The sequence below is a fragment of the Pongo abelii genome, chromosome 10 (genome assembly GCF_028885655.2).
Source record: "Pongo abelii isolate AG06213 chromosome 10, NHGRI_mPonAbe1-v2.0_pri, whole genome shotgun sequence".
Taxonomy (NCBI): domain Eukaryota; kingdom Metazoa; phylum Chordata; class Mammalia; order Primates; family Hominidae; genus Pongo; species Pongo abelii.
In genome coordinates, this window is record NC_071995.2 from 69928146 (window position 1) to 69951842 (window position 23697).

Consider the following 23697-nt stretch of genomic DNA (forward strand, 5'->3'; position numbering starts at 1 on the left):
ATAATCCTAGCACTTTGGGAGGCTGAGGCAGGCAGATCACGAGGTCAGGAGATCGAGACCATCCTAACATGGTGAAACCCCGTTTCTACTAAAAGTACAAAAAATTAGCCAGGTGTGGTGGCGGGTGCCTGTAGTCCCAGCTACTCAGGAGGCTGAGGCAGGAGAATGGCATGAACCCAGGGGACGGAGCTTGCAGTGAGCCGAGATTGTGCCACTGCACTCCAGCCTGGGCGACAGAGTGAGACTCCGTCTCAAAAAAAAAAAAAAAAAAAAAAAGAAATCTGCTTTTAATCTAACAGGGACGTCCTTATATGTGACTTGACGTTTTCTTCCTGCTGTTTTTAGAATTCTCTTTTGACAGTTGGACTATAATGTACCTTAAGGAAGACCTTTTTAGGTTGAATCTATTTGGGGACTTGTGAGCTTTTTGGATCTGGATGTTTTTTATGTCTCTCTCCAGACTTGGGAAGTTTTCAGTTACTGTATTAAATAGGTTTTCTATACCTTTTCTTGTCTCTTATCCCTTTGGAAGTGCCAAAATAGGAATATATGCTTGCTTAATGGTGTCCCATAAGGCATATAGGCTTTTGTCACTCTTTTTTGTTCCCTCACTGAATAGGTAATGTTAGACTACTTATTTTTAAATTCAGAGATTATTTTGCTGATCAGGTCTGCTGTTGAAGCTCTCTATTTTATTTTTTTATTTTATCATTGAATTCTTCAGCTGCAGAATTTCTGCTTGGCTCTTTTTTTATTATTTCTATTTCTTTATGGAATTTCTCATTCATGTCATGAACTATTTTCCTGATTTTATTGAATTATCTGTATTTTTTTTTTTTGTATTTCATTGTGTTTCCTTAAGGTTATTATTTTGAATTCCTTTTGTTGATTTCTTTTTCACTGGGGTCTGCTACTAGAGAATTGTATGTTCCCTTGGTGGTGTCCTATTTCCTTGCTTTTTTTTTTTTTGAAACGGAGTTTCGCTCTTGTTGCCCAGGCCAAAGTGCAATGGCACCATTTCGGCTCACTGCAACCTCTGCCTCCCGGGTTCAAGCGATTTTCCTGTCTCAGCCTCCTGAGTAGCTGGGACTACAGGCACGTGCCACCATGCCTAGCTAATTTTTGCATTTTTAGTAGAGATGGGGTTTCACCATGTTGGCCAGGATGGTCTTGATCTCCTGACCTCATGATCTGCTCACCTCAGCCTCCCAAAGTGCTGGGATTACAGGTGTGAGCTAGTGCACCCAGCTGCTTTTTGTTTTCGTTTCATGTGTGCCTCCGTTGATGTCCTTGCATCTAGTGGAACAATTCCCTTTCTAAACTCTGTAGAGTGGCTTTTATAGAGAATGACTTTCATCTGCAGTTGAGTGTTTTTTTTGTTTGTTTGTTTGTTTTGTTTTGTTTTGTTTGAGACGGAGTCTCACTCTGTTGCCCAGGCTGGAGTGCAGTGGCATGATCTTGGCTGACTGTAATCTCTGCCTCCCGGGTTCAAGCAGTTCTCTGCCTCAGCCTCCCGAGTAGCTGGGATTACAGGCGCCTGCCACCATGCTCGCCTAATTTTTGTATTTTTAGTAGAGATGGGGTTTCACTATCTTGGCCAGGCTGGTCTTGAACTCCTGACCTTGTGATCCACCTGCCTTGGCCTCCCAAACTGCTGGGATTACAGGCATGAGCCACCGTGCCCGGCCCACCTGCAGTTGGGTTTTAATTTGTTGGTTGAGAAGGGTTGTAGTGATTGTTTCCGAATAGGTGCAGTGGTATAGTATCCATGTAGCTTCTTTATCTGCTTTCAGTATCAGCAATAATTGTGGGCACCTCAGTGGCGTAGGTTGTAGAAGTTTGTGGCAGCAGTGGTAATATCCTTGGTGTCAAGGGCTTTTGGGGTTCTCCTAGTCTCATTTTCCTCACAACAGGAGACTTAGCCGAGGGTGTCTAAGTCCTTTTTGGTGTCAGATTTGTCGTGGCCCATAAGCAGCTGCAGTGGCACTGTATTCTATGTGTAGGTTCTTGGAGCAGCTGTGGGTTTCCATGTCCAGGCTCAGCATCTCATAAACCTATTTTGTCATCTGGGTCTTGGGGTGCAGGTTTGCTTGCTCTGGCTGTGTTGGATGTAGGTTGCCCACAGAGCCAGGATGTATGACACTGAGGCAGCCTCTAGCAGCTTGGGCCCACGGGGCTGGGTTGTAGCCGTGATTCTCTTAACTGGAGGGCAGGGCACAACACTGGCCTGACTCCTGGGAAGAAGGGATACTTTGAAGGTTTGGGCCTGGGGAGCAGGGTGTGGCTACAATTCAGGAATCTGAGCCAGTAGGGTTCATTGGTAACTTGGATCTCAGGGGATGAGGTCCTGGGTAGTAGTGACTCAAGACCTTGGGATGGTGGGGCTTGGCAGTATCCAGACTCTCTGAGTCGAGATGCAGTAGCAGCAAGTACCTCAGAATGGCAGAACACAGCTGTGGTTTGGGCCCCAGGAGAGGGGGTAGGGAATAGCACAGTGATGACTTTATTCCTCAGGGAGAGGAGTATCTCAGCAGCTTAGACTCTGGAGTGCTAATCCAGCTCCAGGGAAGCAAGGTACTAGAGTTGTTTGGCCTGCAGGGTGGGCTATCTAGCTCAGCATGGCTGTGTTTCTCTCGGATATGGGGTACTGTGTCAGCTCAGCCTGGGGATGTGTAGCTGCTCAGCTCAGGCAGGGCACCAGTTTCCCAGGGAGTGATATGCCCTTTCAGCTTTGGCCTGGTGGGGCGTGACTGTTCTGTGCAGCTCAGGCACATTTCCCTGGGACGGAAGGTGCCACTTCAGCTTGGGTACCGGGGTGTGTTACTGCTCTGGATGGCCAAGGCACTGTTTCAACTTGGCAAATGGGGATATGGGACTGCTCTGAGTGGTCAAAGTCCTGTTTTCCCAGAAGGCAAGATACCACTTTTAGCTCTGGCCTGAGGGGGTGAGGGCAAGTCTAGGTGGACTGACTCTGTTTCCACTTGGCCCCACAGGGAAGGGTGTACCAACTTTTCACAGCTGGCTTGGGGATGGGCCAGTGGGCTGGGGTGGTTTGTTGGTTGCTTAGTCTCAGTGACGAAGGGAATCTGTGGCTACTTGCCCCTAGAGCAATACACATTCTGCCACAGTTCCAGTTCCAAGATGGCATAGTGCAGTAGTCTTTTGGGCCACAAGGGCAGACACAGTATCTTCTCCTCTCTTGGGGGAGCACAGCTGTTTAGACTCCAGGCAGCTCCCTCAGCTGGGGTTAGTGCCGGTGAGGACTGCAGGGACTGGTGAAGTCTGTAGGTGTCTAAATTGTTGATGGAGGCTGCTGGTATTCTCTTGTTTACATCCTTGCTTTAGGAAGAAGTTCCTCCTGGTTCCCAGATGATCTCAGCTCTGGGATGGAGTGATGGGATCCCAATATTTCCTTGTTTCTCTGTGTGGCCATCCTGAGTTTCTGTGTGCTCACAGGGGTTTCTGTTACTCCTATGATGCACTCTAGTGCTCTCCCTCAGTTATTATTTTTATTTTTGGAGACAGTCTTGGTTATGTTGCCCAGGCTAGTTATGAACTCCTAGGCTCAACCAATCCTCCTGCCTCAACCTCTCAAAGTTCTGGGATTACAGGCATGAGCCACTGTGCCTGGCCTGTCTCCTCAGTTATTTTTGTTAAAATGTAGTTGTTTGTTCATTGTTTTGGTTGCTTGTTGGGGGTTGGGGAGAGATGAGCCCTAGGGCCTTCTAGATGACCATCTTGCTGACATCAGTCTCTGGACTTCTGTTTTTGTATTTTGGGCTATTTAAAATAGTTGGTATTTGAGAGTTGTGCTTTTTGTATTTTAATAAACACATGTGCTTAGAGATTAGGGTGATGAACAGATATGTTATATGAATAAAAAATCAGATCACACCCTTAAAAAATAGATTGAAGGACTACAATATTCAATGAATGATCTAAACCAAGATGATATGAAAAGGGTTAAGCTTCTTGTGTAGAATATTTAGGAGTTCAGATGAGAGTAAGGGTTTTTGTTTAAAGGCCAAATGCTCCTGCATTGGTTTATAAATTTAGACATTTAAAAATTAGTTTTTAGTTCTGAAGCAGCATTGTTTTCTGCATTTAAGCCATTTCAGGAACTTTGTCCTCTAGGGAAGCCATGTGGAAATTTTCTGGTAGTTTCTTTAGGCAATAACAGTTATGATTTAATGGATGAATGTGTCAGGAAATCTGTGATTGGTGACTTTACTGAAGACCATGTATTTATCCAAGGAAAGACTGGATTACAGATTTCCTGACGGTTCTTTCCTCAATTTATTCTTTTCATAAAATAGAGATATAGATAACAATACTGGTTTTGACTTATTCAGGGTGGCTGTGAGGATTTAAGTGAGATCAGGGTACTTTGGAAACAAGGTGCTACAGGTTGATAATCCCTTATTCAAAACTGGGGACCCAAAAGTGTTTTGAATTTTGGATTTTTTGGATTTTGGAATATTTGCAGTATACTGGTGGAGGATCCCCACTCCAAATACCTGAAATCCACAAAGTGTTCATTAAAAAAAAAATTATTTGTTTATTCTTTAGAGACAGGATCTTACTTTGTTGCCCAGGCTGGTCTTGAACTCCTGGGCTCAAACAGTCCTCTCATTTTGGCCTTCCAAAGTGCTGGGATTACAGGCGTGAGCCACCGTACCCAGCCGAGGAAGTGTTCAAAGGTCCATTTCCTTTGAGCTTGAAGCTGGTGCACAAATTTTGGAGCATTTCAGATTTAAGATTTTTGGATTAGGGATGCTCAACCTGTATTTAAGTTAAAACAATTATCACTAAGTGATTTTATATTGGAAGTAAATTATGTACCAATGCAACTATTTTTTTCCTGTGCCCTTAAGTCTTATAAAATATAAAACTTTGTAAGATTTAGTAGCTATTACAAATTAATAAATTTATTAATTTTATTTGCCATTTCTGGCAGAACTATTACTTTGTATCAGTTAACGTCATACCCTTCAAAATTAGAAAGCTAAACATGACTGCTTTCTGAAGACAGTATAAATGTGGTTTGGAATTAGGAGTTTTGGGATGTATAATTTGTTCCTCAAAAAGGGCTGAAGAGTTGAGGAACACAATACAGAATGAGTGCAGCTTTGACTTTTTTTTTTTTTTTCTTGAGACGGAGTCTCGCTCTGTCTCCCAGGCTGGAGTGCAGTAGCACGATCTGGGCTCACTGCAAGCTCCGCCTCCCAGGTTCACGCCATTCTGCCTCAGCCTCCCGAGTAGCTGGGACTACAGGCACCCGCCAGCACGCCTGGCTAATTTTTTCTATTTTTTAGTAGAGACGAGGTTTCACCGTGTGAGCCAGGACGGTCTCGATCTCCTGACCTTGTGATCCACCCACCTCGGCCTCCCAAAGTGCTGGGATTACAGGCGTGAGCCACCATGCCCGGCCAGCTTTAACTTTTTTGTAAGGTGTCTGTCACTTTAATTCTTACTATTTTCCCAGCTAAACTACTTAGGAAACTCTTTCAGCTTTTTCTTAAGTGAAAAAAAATAGGCAACACTTAACCAACAAATGTAAGAGGAAGAGTTGCTCAATGTGCCTAAATAAAGTAAAGTGTTTTATTTGATTGTATAGGGTTCACCTCATTAAGGTTCTAGAATCTCTTTAGTGTTAATGGTATCATAGAACCTTAGATTGCATTGTTAATGATAGCAAGCTTTTCTTACTAAATGAGTATCTCTTTTTCCACTATGAGAATTAGGAAGTTCTCGACTATTCTACTAGCTAAGTCTTATGTGAAAGTATGCTGAAGTGTTATTTCTGAATATGTCTCTGATCCATTTGTCACAAAAACTTGAGAATATTTTTTCTCAATATCTTTTTTAAAATAAATTTTATTATGTACATTTGAGGTTTACAACATATTATGGGATACATACAGAGAGTAAAATGGTTACTATAGTGAGTTAGATTAACATATTTGTCATCTCACATAGTTACTTTTTTGTGACAACAGCAGCTAAAATCTACTTATTTAACTGGAGGATAGCATTATGCTACGTGAAATAAGCAAATACGGAAGGAAAAATAATTGTGGGATTTCACTTATATGTGGAATATGTATAATAAAAAAAACAACTCAGGGCTGGGTGCTGTGGCTCATGCCTGTAATCCCAGCACTTTGGGAGGCCAAGGTGGGCAGATCACCTGAGGTCAGGAGTTTGAGACCAGCGTGGCCAACATGGTGAAACCCCATCTCTACTAAAAACACAAAAATTAGTCGGGCATGGTGGTGCGTGCTTGTAATCCCAGCTACTCGGGAGGCTGAGGCAGGAGAATCACTTGAACCTGGGAGGCAGAGGTTGCAGGGAGCTGAGATCGTGCCACTGCACTCCAGCCTGGGCGACAGAGCAAAACTCTGTCCCAAAAAAAAAAAAAAAAACAAACCTCAAGTACAGAGAATTAAACAGTAGTTACCACTAGTCAGGGTTGCTAGGAAATGGAGAGATGTAGGTCAAAGGATAGAAAATAGATGCATATGATGAACAAGTCTAGAGATCTGATGTACAACGTGCAGACTAAAGTTAATAAAATTATATTGCAAAAGGTGGAGATTTTAAGGATTTCTTTTCCGTAACCTTTTCATATTTTTTTTGTGTTCCTAGGTATGATCATCTGGTTCACCCTCCTGTTTTATAAATTGATAAACTGAAGTCTAGAAAATTTAGCTTATACTTCTGGACTTTCCTTTTTTCATGTTACTCTTTAAAATTATTTTTAAATATGTGAATATATTTTCACTTTGAAATATTCAAATAAGTCAGAGGCATTAACATAGAAAGTTAACAGTTCCCGTTTCAACCTTTTCTCATCCTACTCTCCCGAAGTAGTCTTTGTTAATAGCTTAAAGTATCCTCCCAGAATTTGTTCTGTATATTTCACACAGATAGAAACTTTATAAAAGTGTAAATGTCAGCATACTATATATACATGATGATTTTTCTGTGTGCATTGTCTGTTTCCCCATCCATTTAATCTGCCTCATCCTTTAACTCCAGAATAGTATCCCCCAAAGAATGGATATCTCAGGATATATTTGATAATTTTCCTATTTGTGGATATTTAGATGCATACCCTCCCTTTCCTCCTCCCCTTCTCCTTCTCCTCCTTCTCCTTCCTCTAAAATTATAAATAATACTGCTGTGAATATTCTTATGCATATTTTTGTGCATATATCTGTAGGCTTTAAAATTTTTCATCTCTGTACAAACAGTATAGAATTGTCTCCCACCCTTTCTCAGCTCATCCTATCCCCATGTAAGCTTCTGTTTACATGCTGATCTGATGCTTAACAGCTATTTCAGTAAAGGCCATCTTATTTAGGTTTTTGAAATCAAAACTTCCTTGGTGATCTTAATAACTTAAAAGACTCTTTCCTGACATAAGTCCATATCACAGTTGATTAACATAACACATCCAAGAGAGGCAGTGAAAGTAATGTGGAACCTTTATGTTGTAGTGGCTAAGAACGCAGTTTTCTGTTGTTAGACTCCCTGGGTTTCGGTTTCATCACCACCGGTTATTATTTGCCTCATTTGGGCAGTTATTTCACCACTTTCAGTTTTCTTATTCACACAAATGGGCTTCTCATCCCAATGATGTAGTAGAATGTAGTTATATAATCTGTGATTTAGGGTGGTTGTAAGGATTGAGTTACAACATAAGGAGTTCCTAGTGTATAAGTGTTCTGTAAATGTTAGCTAAAAACAGGAAGATACATACCTGTTTACATTTATGAATGAAGGAATGATAGACTCTGATAGTGCTTGTCTTGCATTGCTGGTCCATGATATTCTGAAGACTAATATTAATAAAAGGTCTACAGAAATAGAATAATATACTCTACTGACCAGACTTATATATGTGAAAAGTTCTTAGGTCTAGAAGTGACTGTTTTTTACTTATTTTCATAATTAAAAAAAATTTTAAATGGTTTGAAATGGGTCTCAAGAATGGAATCTCAATTTATAACATTATGTCTATGAAAAATGAGGCTTAACCTTAAATGTTTAAACTTAGGAGTTAACTTAAGTCTCCCCTATATTCCCATGGGAATTTATTCAAGGATTATGTCTTTATCATCTTCATGTACTTTTAGTCCTTTATGTGCTTTTTACATATAGAAGCACTCAGTTAATATTGTGAAATTGAATTAGTTTAGTCATTTCTAGGAGTCTCCATCACTACTCTGTTTATTTTTGTTCTCATCACTACTCTTTAAAATTCCTCTATTATTTCCTGAATTTCTATGCCGTGGTGTTTCAAAAACATGCCAAAATGATCTTACAGTAAAAATGTGCTATTATGGGAATAGTTAGAAAGGATTGATTCCTCATTGTGTTTCATTTGTTCTTACTCTTAGATACTTTCAAGTGCATTCTCAATTCGAGCTCAGTATTTTCCTTAATGCTCATGAAAAAAAAAATACTTATTTTTTTGATTTTTTAGAGAGATGAGTTCTTGCAGTATTGTCCAGGCTGGAGTGCAGTGGCTATTCACAGGTGCAGTAATAGCACCCTACAACCTTGAACTCTTGGGCTCAAGCCTAGCCTCCCAAGTAGTTGGGACTACTGGCAGGTGCCACTGCATCTGGTGAAAAATATAAATTTTAAGTGGAATTTAAATATTGAGATTGTTGCAATTAGTCTGAAATCTTTAAGATCAAGATTGTGATTATCATGAATCTGATAAACTTTCACGCATTAACAAAGCAGAATTAATTCCAGTTTATGTTTGCTTGATTGAAGTGCTGTTAACTCTGAGAGGTTTTTTTTTAAATAATACATTTATATATGAAATAATCAGAAACTTGGCCAAGTATGATAAGAAAATATATCTTAATATTTTAACATGTTAAAATAGTACTCAATAGAAATTATGTGACTAACTTTATTTTTGCTGTTTTAGATTATATATGAACAAGAAGGAGTATATATTCACTCATCTTGTGGAAAGACCAATGACCAAGACAGCTTGATTTCAGGAATATTACGTGTTTTAGAAAAGGTAAGTTTCTAGTAAATGATTTTATTTAATAATAGTTTATGGTAGTGATTCATCTTTGGAGAATTATCAGAAAGCTTGAATTTCATGTGTAAGGTACAATTATGTAATTGAACAGTAATTGTAAATTTAACACCGAAATGATGTAATAGTCAAAACACACGCTCCTTGACTTATGATGGGGTTATGTCTTGATAAACCCATCATAAATTGAAGATATTGTTTATCAAAAATGCATTTAATGCACCTAACTTACTGGACATCATAGCTTAATTTCCTTAAACATGCTCAGAACACTTACATTAGCCTACAGTTGGGCAAAATTATCTAACATAAAGCCTGTTTTATAATCAAGTGTTGATTATCTCATGTAATATATTGAATACTGTGCTGAAAGTGAAAAACAACGTTTCTTTGGTTACCTGAAGTATGATTTCTACTGCATGTGCATTGCTTTTACACCATCCTATTACAAAAAAATCCTGAGTCAAACCAACATGAGTCAGGGACCGTCTGTACTTTAGATAAAATGACATGGAATATTCTAAAACTTACGTAGAAGTTGTAGCAATATAAATTTTTCATAATGAAAAGTAGGCAGAATTTGAAAAATCTATGTAACATTTTTGATTTACATATGATGTTAGCATATTTAAAATGTAGATATTTAAGAGGCTGAAATTTTATTTTGGGTTCAGGGAATAAAATAAGAATAACATATTGCTGAATATTAAATATAGTTCATAATTTCTTTCTCTAGGATGCCGAAGTAATAGTGGACTGGAGACCATTGGATGATGCATTAGATTCCTCTAGTATTCTCTATGCTAGAAAGGTATTTAAGAAAAAAATGTGTTACTAAGGGAATGCCATTTAAAAAATAACAGTATTATCCATATATAATTCACATACCATAAAATGCATCCTTTTAAAGCATACAATTCAGTGGTTTTTAGTATATTTACAGAGTTGTGCAGCCATCCACCAGTATCTAATTTTAGAATATTTTCATCACCCTCCAGAACTCTATCAGCAGTTACCCCTCATTTCACCTACTTTCAGTCACTGGCAATCACTAATCTACTTTCTGTCTCTAAGGATTTGCCTATTCTAGACATTTCATATAAATGGAGTCATGTAATAATGTAGTTTTTTTTTTTTGTGACTGGCTTCTTTCACTTTGCATAAGGTTTTCAAGGTTCATCCGTGTTACATATAGCATGTATGGTCCTTTTGTTTTTGATGAATAATATTGTGTATACCATTGTATTGTGTAATAGTGTATATATCACAGTTTTATTCATCAATTGATGGACATTTGGGTTGTTTTCACTTTGGGGCTAATATATATAATGCTGCTGTGAGCATTTATGTGCAGGTTTTTGTGTGAACGTGTTTTTATTTCTCTTGAGTATATACCTAGGAGTAGAATTACTGGGTTTCATAATTCTGTGTTTAACATTTGGGGGAACTGCCAAACTTTTTCAGAGCAGCTGCATCATTTTCTAATCCAACAGTATATGAGGATTCCAATTTCTCTATATCCTCATCAACACTTGTTATTATCTTTTTAATTTTAGTAAACCTAGTGGATATGAAGTGCTGTTTGTTTCCTAGGGCTACTGTAAACAAATCATCACAAACTGGGTGGCTTAGAACAGTCTTAATTTATTATCTCTCAGTTCTGGAGACTAGAAGTCAGCAATCAAGGTGTTAGCAGGATTGGTTTCTTCTGAGGGCTATTAGGGAGAATCTGTTTGTTGCCTGTCTACTGATTTCTAGTAGCCTCAGACATTCCTTGGTTTGTAGATGGTGTCCTCTGTGTGTTTTCACATCATCTTCCATCTGTTCATGTCTATCTCTCTGTTAATCCCCTTTTTATAAGGACATTAGTCATATTGTATTAGGGCCCATCCTGATAATCTCATTTTAACTTGATTACTTGTGTTAAGACCCTGTTTCCATTAGGTTGGTGCAAAGGTAATTGAGGTCTTTGACATTGCTTTAATGGCAAAGACTGCAATTAGTTTTGCACCAGCCTAACAAATTGGGTCGCATTCTGAGGTAATGGGAGTTAGGATGTTAATTTATCTTTTTGGGAGGGGGCAGCACAATTCAAACCATAACTGAAGTTGCATGTCGTTGTGGTTTTAATTTATGTTTTCCTAATGACTAATGACGTTGAACATCTTTTCATGGGATTATTGGCCATGTGGTGTATACACTGTCCTTTGGTATCTGTGGGGTATTGGTTCTATTTGATGTAGCATAGTACTTGGTGCACAGCAAATTCGAGTTTTACCTTTTGGAAGTTTGTGGAATTTTTTTTCCTGAATATTTTAGATTCCAGGTTTGTTGAATCCACAGATACAGAACCCATGGCTATGGAGGGCCAACTGTACCTTCTTTGGAGAAATGCCTGTTCTAAATCTTTTGCCCATTTATTTATTTATATTTACTATTTTTTTTTTTTTTTTGAGATGGAGTCTTGCTCTGTTGCCCAGGCTGGAGTGCAGTGGTGCGATCTCAGCTCATTGCAACCTCTACCTCCCAGGTTCAAGCAGTTCTCATGCCTCAGCCTTCCAAGTAGCTGGAATTACAGGTTCCTGCCACCATGCCCAGCTAAGTTTTGTATTTTTAGTAGAGATGGAGTTTCACCATGTTGGCCAGGCTGGTCTCGAACTCCTGACCTGAGGTGATCTGCCCACCTCTGCCTCCCAAAGTGCTGAGATTACAGGCTTGAGCCACCGTGCCTGTCCTTGCCCATGTCGTTATATGTCTTTTCTTTTATTTTTGAGACAAGGTCTTGCTCTGTTGCCCAGGCTGGAGTGCATGGTGTGATCTCGGCTCACTGCAACCTCTGCCTCCTGGCCCAAGCAATCCACCCACCTCAGCCTCCCAAATAGCTGGGACTACAGGCGCATGCCACCATGCCCGGTTAATTTTTGTATTTTTTGTAGAGACAGGGTTTCAGCATGTTGGCTAGGCTGGTCTCAAACACCTGAGCTCAAGCAGTCTGCCTGCCTTGGCCTCCCAAAGTGCTGGCATTACAGGATAGTTACTTGTCTTTTTATTGTTGAGTTGTAAGAATTCTTTATATATTCTGGATATAAATTTCTCATCAGGTGTGTAATTTGCGGACATTTTTTCCCATATGGTGGACTGTTTTTTCACTTTCTTTTTGGTATGCTTTGAAGCACAAACGGTTTTGATTTTCATGAAGTCAAGTTTATCTATTTTTTTCTTTTGTTGCCTGTGCTTTTGGTGTGTCATATTCAGGAAACCAGTGCCTAACTCAGGATTATGAAGATGTACTACTGTTCTTCTGAGTTTTATAGTTTTAGCTCTTATATTTAGATTGGTGATTTGATTTTTTTCTTTCTTCTTCCCTTTCCCTCCCTTCTCCTCGCTTCCCCATCAAGTCTCCATCACCTGAGTAATGGACGTTATACCCATTAAGTAATTTCTCATGTATGGTCCATTTTGAGTTAATTTTTGTATATGATGTAAGATAAGGAATCATTTGAACAGATTTTTTTTATTAAATGGTTGTACTTCTAATTCTGTTATGTTTTTGTGCTTTTCATATGTGTCTGTTCAATATTTTCTCATAATTTTTTATTAAAGATTTTATTTTTATTTATTTATTTATTTTTGAGGCACAGTCTCACTCTGTCACCCAGGCTGGAGTGCCGTGGCATGATCTTGGCTCACTGCAATCTCCACCTGCTGGGTTCAAGCGATTTTTCTGCCTCAGCCTCTCGAGTAGCTGGGACTACAGGCGCGCGTCTCCACACCTGGCTAATTTTTTGTATTTTTAGGAGAGATGGGGTTTCCCCATATTACTGGTCTCGATCTCCTGACCTCATGATCTGCCTGCCTCGGCCTCCCAAAGTGCAGGGATTACAGGCGTGAGACACTACACCTAGCCCTAAAGATTTTATTATTTATAAAATTCATTCTAATTCAAATTATACATTTTCCTACATAAATTCTGGGTTTTAGAAGGTTTATTATGGAAAACAGAGGTATCTCACTTTTCCACCAAATTTTCCATCTCCCAAAGCAATTATAAACCTTATAGCTGTTTTTTTGATTAGTTACAGCCCTGTGTCTAAATAACATTCTTCTAACACTACTATTTTTTTTTCCAATTTACATATTGTGTGTTGACTCCTCACTGTGGAAGGTAGGGATTTAGCTCTGTTTTATCTATGAATCACCTTGAAACTCTTGCTCAGTTGTCTACATTTCTTCTCAGAATATTTAAACACATAGATTGTCTTCTAATTTTGTTTTCTTAGATACTCTTACCCCAGAGCCTTCTCACAAGCTTATCCTGGACTGATTGCTCTCTTAGTTTGCAGTGTAGCAGCTTTCCTGGGGGTTCTTTTTTGCCTCTTTTCCATATTTTAATCCCTCTGTTTTCTGTATCCCATGCCAACCTCTGTTTTGATTTATTCCTTGTTTTGGTGCAGCTCCAGGGCTTCCTGAGAAAAAGAGTGCATGGGAACAAAAACATTTCTTTTTTTTTTTTTTTTTTAAAAGACTTGGCTTTATTCTGAATTGGCCTGGCAGGCCAAGAATTACAGTTTGAAAGTAAATTTTCCCGTGGATTTTTTGTTTTTTGAAGTTTCTTTGTTTTGTTTTTTTGAGACAGAGTCTGTCTCTGTCTCCCAGGCTGGAGTGCAGTGGCAGGATCTCCACTCACTGCAACCTCTGCCTCCTGGATTCAAGTAATTCTCTTGCCTCAGCCTCCGGAGTAGCTGGGACTACAGGTGTGCACCACCACATCCGACTAGTTTTTGTATTTTTAGTAGAGGCAAGGTTTCACCATGTTGGCCAGGCTGGTCTCGAATCCCTGACCTCAAGTGATCTGCCCACCTCAGCCTCCCAAAGTGCTGGGATTACAGATGTGAGCCACTGCGCCTGGCTGTTTTTGAAGTTTTGCCCCAGGTTTTCTACTTTCCTTTATTGATGTTAAGTCTAATGCATTCTAATTCCTGATCCCATGTTATGTGTGTGTGTTTTGTTTTTTTTTTTTTTTAACCTCTCTAGAAGCTTTTAATTATTGTCTTTTTGTTTCTAGTTTTATGTTCTGGTTGTGTGCCTTTGTGGATTTGTTTTTTTTAATACATTGTGCTGGGTACTTGATGAACTCTTTTAATATGGAAACTTCTGTCTTTTTTTTTTAATTCTGGGAAATATTTTTGATTTATTTTAGTGATGATTTCTTCCCCATTTTCTGTTTTCTTTCTTTCTGGAACTCTACAATTTCTGGACTGGTCCTGTAATTTTAAAATCTTTTCTTTCTTCTTTCTTTCTTTCTTTCTTTCTTTCTTTCTTTCTTTCTTTCTTTCTTTCTTTCTTTCTTTCTCTTTCTTTCTTTCTTATTTATTTATTGGTCTGTACTATTTTCTAGGAAATTCACTTTTCTATTGCCTTTTTCATTTTTTGCTATAATTTCATTACTAAGACATCTTTCTTGTTCTGAGTGTCTTTGTGTCCCCTTTTAAAGGAATAGCATTAGCATTCTGTTCTTTGTGGTTGTAATATATTTTCTTATTACTGAGGAGTTTAAGGATAGCTTCTGAGTTGTTTTTCATCTCCCTATGTAGTCCATTTCCCTCAGTGATCTTTTGCCCCGCCCCCACCTCATTTCATTTGAACTCTGTTTTCTGTAGATAACCTGTCTTTGATGTTTGTTGCTTATGTAGTGTGGGGCTCATATTTAACAAATTTAAGAGCAGATGCACAACAGTGATTATATTCTCTGTAGGTATGGATAGGCCTGGTAATAGTGAGACTCTTCCTGGGGTGCATGGCTAAGCTGTTTCCTTGGAGAATCCCTAATGTCAAAATCCACGTCTTTTTGGGCTAGTAGATTTGAGAAGAATCTGCAGATTCCTGCCTGGAAAGGGTAAGCTTGGATGGCAGTATTCTGGCAAATGAGTGGAGAAAAAGGGCTGGGAGTCTTGCCAACTTCTTTGTATAGGTCGACTTTCAATTAATTCTCCTGATGTCAGTATATTATTCCTTTGCTCATTGTGCTTGATTTTTCCTAATTTAGAGATAAATGATGTTTTCCAAAACTCCAGCCTTTTGGACTTAGTTGTCCTGTCTTCAGGTTGACCTTTAATCCTTATTTCCCTGATTATTGGCATGACCTACCAATTTGAGCCTTTTTGTATGCAGAGTTGGTAGGGGGAAGTAGAAGTCAGAGAGAGAGGTGGGGAACGGAGTACTCTTGTAGATGCTTCTTAGCTTTCCTCACTACTGACAAGAGGGTTAATAGGGATGGTGGTGGTAAGGGTTTTTTTGTTGTTGTTGTTTTTTTTTTTTTTTTTTGGAGAAGGAGTCTCTCTCTTTCATCCAGGCTGGAGTGCAGTGGTGCGATCTCGGCTTACTGCAATCTCCGCCTCCCGAGTTCAAGCGATTCTGGGATTCTGGTGCCCCAGCCTCCTAAGTAGCTGGGATTACAGGCACCTCCCACCACCCCCGGCTAATTTTTGTATTTTTAGTAGAGACAGGGTTTTGCCATGTTGTCCAGGCTTGTCTCAAACTCCTGACCTCAAGTGATCCACCTGCCTTGGCCTCCCAAAGTGCTGGGATTACAGGCATGGGCTACTGCACCCGGCCTGAGGGTTGATTTAAAAAAAACTCGTCAAACAAGAAATGACATTTGAGGAAGGAACTGGAAGAAAAAACAATCTATTTTATAATTTCATTTGTTCAGTTTCCCTACTGTTTTTCAGTCTGTTTCTATTTCTCACATCTTAATTTTTCTTGTGCCTTTATAGTTTCTTTTCATTCTTACTAATTTTCCTTTTCCATTTTAAAAAAGAATTATGCTATCGACACATGAATACAATCCTGTTGCAAAAGTTTAAGTAATAGAAAGTTGAAGCCCTGCTTGACTAGAGTTTTTTCCCTTACCTCTCTCTCTCTCTCTCTCTCTCTTTTTTTTTTCTGGAGACTCAGTTTCGTTCTTGTCACACAGGCTGGAGTGCAATGGCGCAATCTTGGCTCACTGCAACCTCTGACTCCTGGGTTCAAGCGATTCTCCTGCCTCAGCCTCTCGAGTAGCTGGGATTACAGGAATGTACCACCATGTCTGGCTAACTTTTTTGTATTTTTTGTAGAGACGGAGTTTTACCATGTTGGCCAGGCTGGTCTGAAACTCCTGACCTCAGGTGATCCACCTGCTTCGGTCTCCCAAAGTGTTGGGATTACAGGTGTGAGCCACCTCGCTCGGCCTCCCTTACCTGTCTCTGTTTAATGTATATCTTTCCAGACTTTTACCTGTATGCATTTTATTTTTATGTATGTATGTGTTTAGAAAGACCTAGTTTGTCCTCCTGTCAGTAGTAATGAGCACTGTCATCAGCAGTGTGAGATGGTCCATTTCCTCATGTTGTCTTCCATATTTGATATTATCTTTTTTAATTGAATGGGGCAAAAAATAGAAATCTGTCAACTTGCTTTTCATTGTTACTGAAGTTGGACATCTTTCTATGTTTATTACATTATATTTCTTCTTCTTTGACTTGCCTATTCATACCATTTGCCTGTTTTTCTGTTTTGATATTTGTCTATTTCTAAATAAATTGATAGGAGTTGTTTTGTAATCTGGATGTTTTCTTTTGTCATATATTTTAGAAAAATGTTCTAGTTGTGCTATCTTTAGCTTATATATGGTGTCTTTTGTTGTATAGAAATTAAATTTTTGATAAACCATATTGCATTTTAGGCTTCTGGTTTTATTATCTTTAAAAATGGAAAATTCTATAGAACTATACATGTGAATATGTTGCGTTTAGCTAATTTTGATTGCCTATAAGAAATTATACAACCATTGATGGCTTAAATAGCCACCATTGGGCTCTTTTCTTTAAATAACTAAAAGTTTGGAGGTTGGGAGCTTTTTGCAGTGGTTCTCTTGCTTTTTATTTTATTTTTAGGCAGCATGGTTACATTCAAAGCAGGAAAAAGGAAAAAAAGGATGAGACTTTTATTATGAAAGCAAAGCCATTTTCAGAGTTGACCTCTGCTTATATTTCATTGGCAGTTCTGACTGCAGGGGAGTCTAGTCAAGCTTCTCTTGCTTTTTTTTTTTTTTTTTGGTAAAGATGATCAAGAGAGAAAAGGATAGGAAATGGTGCTCAGTTTTCCCACCAGTGATGTAGTCTGCAGCCTGCCTACAAACATTGAAGCTGAGATGATGTTATGGGTTGAAATTAAATTTGTTTTAGACTTTAAATATTTTATATGTTATAATTATTTTAGGACTCCAGTTCAGTTGTAGAATGGACTCAGGCCCCAAAAGAAAGAGGTCATCAAGGATCAGAACATCTGAACAGTTACGAAGCAGAATGGGACATGGTTAATACAGTTTCATTTAAAAGGAAACCACATACCAATGGAGGTATGAATTAAATCTTTTGAAATCTTAAACTGATTCGCTACAATATAATATACTAATAAACAAAAATGCAAAGAAGATTCTTGAATGCTCCTCAGTGAGAATGATGATTAATTTCTTTGGTTAATAGGTATAAATCTCATATTTTAGTTATATTCCCTTTTCATCTCTCTTTTTGTTTTATTGGTTGTGGCTTCAAAAAAGATTTTAAAATACTTGCTCTATTTTATAATTATTAATGGCAGAAAATAGAACCACTTTAAAACATTCCTTTGGCTGTCCTTCATGCACATTTTTCTTAATCTAGTAGAATGGTAATAATCATGTTATTTTATCCTAAAGTAACAGGGGGAGGTGGAGTATACTACTAAACCATACCATTCTAATTTCAGCATCTTGCTGGACTCTTCATGGCACATTGCAGTTTTCCCTTAATATGTGTTCAGTGACTATTCTCCTTTCTACATATATACAATCATGTGCCACATAACTGCATTTCAGTCACTGATCGCCTATATGTCAGTGGTCCCATAAGCCCATAAGATTATAATGGAGCTGAAAATTTCCTGTCACCTAGTGACATCATAGTCTTTGTACGGTCACAGCGCAGTGCATCACCTTTTCTACGTTTAGACGTGTTTAGATACACAAATACTTAGCATTGTGTTACAGTTGCCTGTAGTATTCAGTATAGTAATATTGCTATATAGGTTTGTAGCCCAGAATTTCGTAAAAGAAAGAAGCATTACATGGATGAGAAAAGCATAGTCTGACAATAAAGATCACTTTATTAGTGGTTCTCAGCCTTGGCTGCACATTGAAATCACCTGGGTAGATTTTTAAAAAATACTACCAAAAATCAGACTCTGGAGATATAGCCTGGGCATCTGTGCTTTTTAAAAGGTCTTCAGATGACTTTAATACGTGGTCAGAGTTGAGCACTTCTGTGTAGCTGTGTAGCTTAGCAAAAAATGACAGATGTAATCCTGCTTATGGCTTGACCACAGAGTGGACTTATAAAGTGTGAACAGACTTTATTTTATAGTTATTAAAAGTTAAAGGCGGGGCGTGGTGGCTCACTCCTGTAATCCCAACACTTTGGGAGGCCAAGGCAGGCGGATCACGAGGTCAGGAGATCGAGACCACCATGGCCGAAATGGTGAAACCCTGTCTCTACTAAAACACAAAAAAATTAGCAGGGCGTGGTGGCGCATGCCTGTAAGTCCCAGCTACTGGGGAAGCTGAGGCAGGGGAATCGCTTGAACCTGGGAGGCAGAGGTTGCAGTGAGCCGAGATAGTGCCACTGCACTGCATCCTGGCAACACAGCAAGACTCCGTCTCAAAAAAAAAAAAAAGTTGAGGCATTTTCTAAGCCCGTGGGTTCATTTCTAAGCTTGAGGGTTTATTTTGAACCCTCAAGCTTAGAAATTCCAGAGGTTTTAAATGTATTTCATTATGAAACTTTCTTATTTTCTAAAAGTTTTTTTTTACCCCAAAGAAAAAGCCTTTGTTTTTCTTACCTTTTACCCTTCTCATTTTTAACTTTGTACTTTTTTCTTTCTTGTGTGAGGCACAAAGCCAATTTGCGACAAACCTTTAAAAAATTGACTATCAGACTTATTTAATTTTATATTTCTTAAGAGCATTTTGCTTTATATTTCATAAGAGTTTCTACTGCTACATCCTTTGTTGTTGTATACCAGACAGGTTAAATGTTTTGGAAATACTCTTTCCAAGAACATCAGACTGTCTCATGTTTGTTCCAGAGATCCATCCAAATAAAATTTGTCCTTGATATTAATTCTATTCAAGGCATATAGAGACTTACTGAACTGTTCTGCTCTTACAAGAAGAGTAGAGCTGTTTGTTCAGTTCTTCTGCTGTTGTATTTAGCATTCTCATGTTAGTGTGTTCGAGATAGTTTTTACATGTATTTGGTAACATAATAAATTCATTAGAACTAATTAATTTTCTTTACCTTTGCTTTGAGTAGAAAGATATTTTGAATTCACTCTTGATTCCCGTTTTCCTTTGTAACCATTTCTATTTCTGGCTAGCTATTTGTAGTGGACTACTTTGTAGTTTAGTTTTATGTTGACTTGATACTAGGTTGTTAATTCACTTATTCAACAGATCTTTCATCTTTGACTACTTACTGTATGCTAGCCACTCTTCTAGCACTGAGGATATCACTGTGAACAAGATAAAGTTCCTGTTCTCATGAAGCTTTTATTCTAGTGGAGGGCTTAGAATATTTGTCAGGGCTTTAAATTTAAATATTTCTTCGTCAGAGCTTTAAATGTGGAAATGTGTGAGGCATTTTCTTTTGTATGCAATATATGTCTCTTCTGTTAATGAGGGAAAAATCTGTGTAAAACCTTTACTCTTGAATATGCACAAACTCCTGATAATTCATATAGCATACATATAGTATTTAATATAATTCGTATGATTTTCTTGCATTAATTTAGATAAAATACTCTGTGCAACGAAGAATTTAATTTAAAAAATTGTCTATATGTAGTGTTTTGGGTTTCTTTCTTTTTTTTTCATTGCTGTTTTTCTGTGAAATATTTTTGGTCTTTGCAGATAAGCCAGCAGTATGTATATGTTCTAGGTAGTCTAAGTACATTCACACTTAAATGATTCATGAATAAGTTGAAATTCTAGAACTGTTCTCACTTAGATATCAGCTTGAAGTGGTCTTATGAGCTCTAAAATATAAATACCAGTGAAACATTATGTAAAGTAGTCAAGTGGGCACATGGCACTTAATCTGGTATATCTTACATGTGAGTTCACTGTCCAAACTGGTGTGAAAGCTGCTGGTCATTGTTTATAGATAAGTTACTTTAGCTTCCTTCAAATGATACTTGTTTAAGAGTCCATGAAATAATGATGGCACATGGTTTCCTTGCAGATAGAGGTTTCTGTAAGCTGTAGATTTCTTTTTGTGAGTTCAAGAGATCTTATTGGAGATGATTGCAGATAGGAAGGTGATACATCCATGCAGGTCAACACTGATAATGTCTTCTGATCTAGTCTTGTAAGCAACTTCCTTCTAAGTAGTTTATCTTTGTGGGATTGGTAGTGTGGGACAGAATTAATAAAGGTCTTGAGTAGCAGGATAGTATGACACTTCTTAAGAAATAACATTTTAGGAAAGGTTTTTTAAAATTTCAGAGACACGACTTGCTTATGTTGGAGTTAAATTGTTAAAATGGTGTTTTAGATTAGAAGTGAATTATAAGTACTAGCATCATTAGTGAGAAGAAATAGTTTTTTCTCTTTCAGTTTTTTATTTAAATAGTTGACGTTTGAGTTGCTTATCAATTACGATAATGTTCACAAACCTGAATTTTTGCTTCTGTAAAGAGGCCACAAACTGAGAACATGCTGTATTTTACATAACTATAATTTGGTTTGAACTGAGGTCTTAATTTAGTAGACAGTTAATTTAGCAATTGAATGTATTCATTATTTTTGAAGCATTCACAACTTTTTATCTTTTCATCCTCAATTCCTTGCTGTACTTTGTTTTTCTGCAAATAAAATGTCTGTATATTCACTCCAGTGTTATTTTTTATATCAGTATGCTTACTTCACTACTAGGGTAGTGTCCTAAAAATAATTACAAAAGGAAATGAATAAAAGTTTTTGTTTTGTTTTTTGACTCTTCAAGAGAATTAAGCTATTATTTTGGGGGTAGTGGGACAGATAAACATTTACTGAGAATTTTTGGTATACTTGGCTTGTACTAGTTAGTTGAAAAGTATTATCTCCTAATTCTTATTAATAGAATTACAATGGAAGGTAAGTATAATTATCTCCATTTTACAAATGAAGTAACTGAGGCTCAGAGGAGTTCAATTATTTGTCCCAGGTCATTCAGTTAGTAAGATGGTGGTGCTGCAATATGAATCCAGTCCGCCTGCTTGCAAAGCCATGATCAGCTTTTTTGGGCAAAGCTTATATTTTACATAGGAATAACATTTAAAACATTTATATGTGGTAGGATAATTATTTTAAAAATCATTTTTTAAAAGAACATATAAGTAGCCATATCTAATACAGGTGGAAGCCATAATAATGTAAGTGCTATACTGATTCCCTGGGTTCAACTAATTTATGTTAGGCAGTCATGGAGAGCACTGTCAGTACCTTTTAAAAAGGTGAACAAAAATATTTTGCCGCACTTTCTTGTTTTTAAGATGCTCCAAGTCATAGAAATGGGAAAAGCAAATGGTCATTCCTGTTCAGTTTGACAGACCTGAAATCAATCAAGCAAAACAAAGAGGGTATGGGCTGGTCCTATTTGGTATTCTGTCTAAAGGATGACGTCGTTCTCCCTGCTCTACACTTTCATCAAGGAGATAGCAAACTACTGATTGAATCTCTTGAAAAATATGTGGTATTGTGTGAGTAAGTATCATATTATTTTCTACTTATTGAAACCGGATCATTGTATTAATCCCAAAGCAAACTATTTTTACTTGACCTTGGGCATCACTGACTTATTTGCATATGAGGACATGAACAGCTTTGTTTTTTCTGGGATATTGATTTCTTTGGAACAATGACTGAATAATATTGTGTTATTTTAGTAATTTGAATCTGAGACTTACCACCTAATTACTGTTACAAAGAAAAGAGTAGTTTAATATTTTTTATACATTTAAATGAATGATGATGCATTAGTAATTTATGGCCTATGTATTTACCTAATTTACCCTTTATTATGTATTTTCTATTAAATATACAATTTTACTTGTGATGTTGCAACTTTAAGTCAGGCAAGTCCTAAGTCCTTTATAAAGTTATTTCTCAGTTGGAAGACAGGGCCTTACCACTTTCCAAAAATCTTGTCTCTCATTTAGTTACCTGTGTGCATCTGTACACACACATGCTTCCTCACTGTTACTCTCAGCAAATATTTTTTGGGTATCTATTACATCCTAACACTGTGGTAGTTGCTTGATATTTAGTAGTGAATAAAACAGGGGTGTTCCTGGGTCTTAGAGAATTCTTAGTCTTGTGAAGGATGTCAACAAGTAAAATGGCAATTAAAACGGAAGGACTAAGATGAAAGAAGTGTAAGGCTGCTTTGGGAGTTCCTGGGAAGGAATGAGGGGCACTTAATTCAGACTGGGAGTAGGGATCAAGGAAGACTTCCTGGAGGAAGAAGCATCTAAGTAGAGACCTGAAAAATGAGTGACCGCTATAAGGAACGGGAAGGAGACATTTAGAGGGAAGGATGTTTTAGATGAAGGGAAGAGTACAAACATGATGTAATCACACAACAAATTAATTCAGTATTACAGGTCCGCAAAGTATGAGGAGGGGAGGGTAATACAGTTAAAGATGAGGCCAAAGAGCTTAGTAAAGTCCAAAGCACAAAGCATCTTTTAAGTCATGTTAGCAGGTTCTTCCAGTTATCCAGGTGAGATTAAAGTGGCCTGAACTGGGATAGTGACAGGAAAGATGGAAGTATTGGAGTATTTAGAATTAGATTTTGTGATGGATTGGATATATGGAGGTAAGAAGGGAGAAATTGAGGTTTTGGGCTTGGGGGAACTGCAGGGAATGATTGCTAACCTTCCTTCCTTCCTTTCCTTCCTTCTATGCAGTGGTGCGATCTTGGCTCACTGCAACCTCTGCCTCGTGGGTTCAGACAGTTCTCCCACCTTAGCCTCCTGAGCAGCTGGGATTACAGGCGTGCGCCACCACGCTTGGCTAATTTTTGTATTTTTTAGTAGAGACAGGGTTTCACCATATTGGCCAGGCTGCTCTCGAACCCCTGACCTCAGGTTATCTGCCTGCCTTGGCCTCCCGAAGTGCTAGGATTACAGGCATGAGCCACTGCGCCTGGCTGCTAACTTCAGTTATAATGTCCTCACTTTATAGTAGAATTTAACACCTTGCCTAAATTTAGATTACCTAAGGCTAGAAGTGATACAAAAACTGGAAAATTCTCGACTCTGTATTTTCTGGCATGAGATTCTCCCCTACTATGTTAATCACCTCTGGCTGGCAACAGGCAAGCTGTTCAGTGCCAGTAAGTATAAGAAAGTCAGACCTGCTTGGTGGTATGTGGATCTTGGATCTCGAAGTGAGAACCTGTGATAGGTTACCATTGAGAGGATGAGTAGATTTCAGGAGAGACAGTATCATGATTGGAATAGAAGGTTATGGTTATTGAGTAGCAGGCATTAAAGAGTTAGGAGTTTTA

General features: G+C 38.1%; 1 protein-coding gene across 4 annotated transcripts in view; it reads left to right on the forward strand.

Annotated features, from left to right (window-relative positions):
- Positions 1-23697, forward strand: part of TBC1D15 (TBC1 domain family member 15) — an 81837-nt gene that overhangs the window by 23374 nt on the left and 34766 nt on the right. For 3 of the 4 annotated variants that reach the window (XM_009248030.4, NM_001131200.1, XM_054526247.2), the window contains 4 exon segments: positions 8951-9049; positions 9807-9881; positions 17333-17471; positions 21680-21890. In XM_009248030.4, the coding sequence (XP_009246305.3) occupies positions 8951-9049; positions 9807-9881; positions 17333-17471; positions 21680-21890 (524 nt within the window). 4 annotated transcript variants of the gene reach the window in all.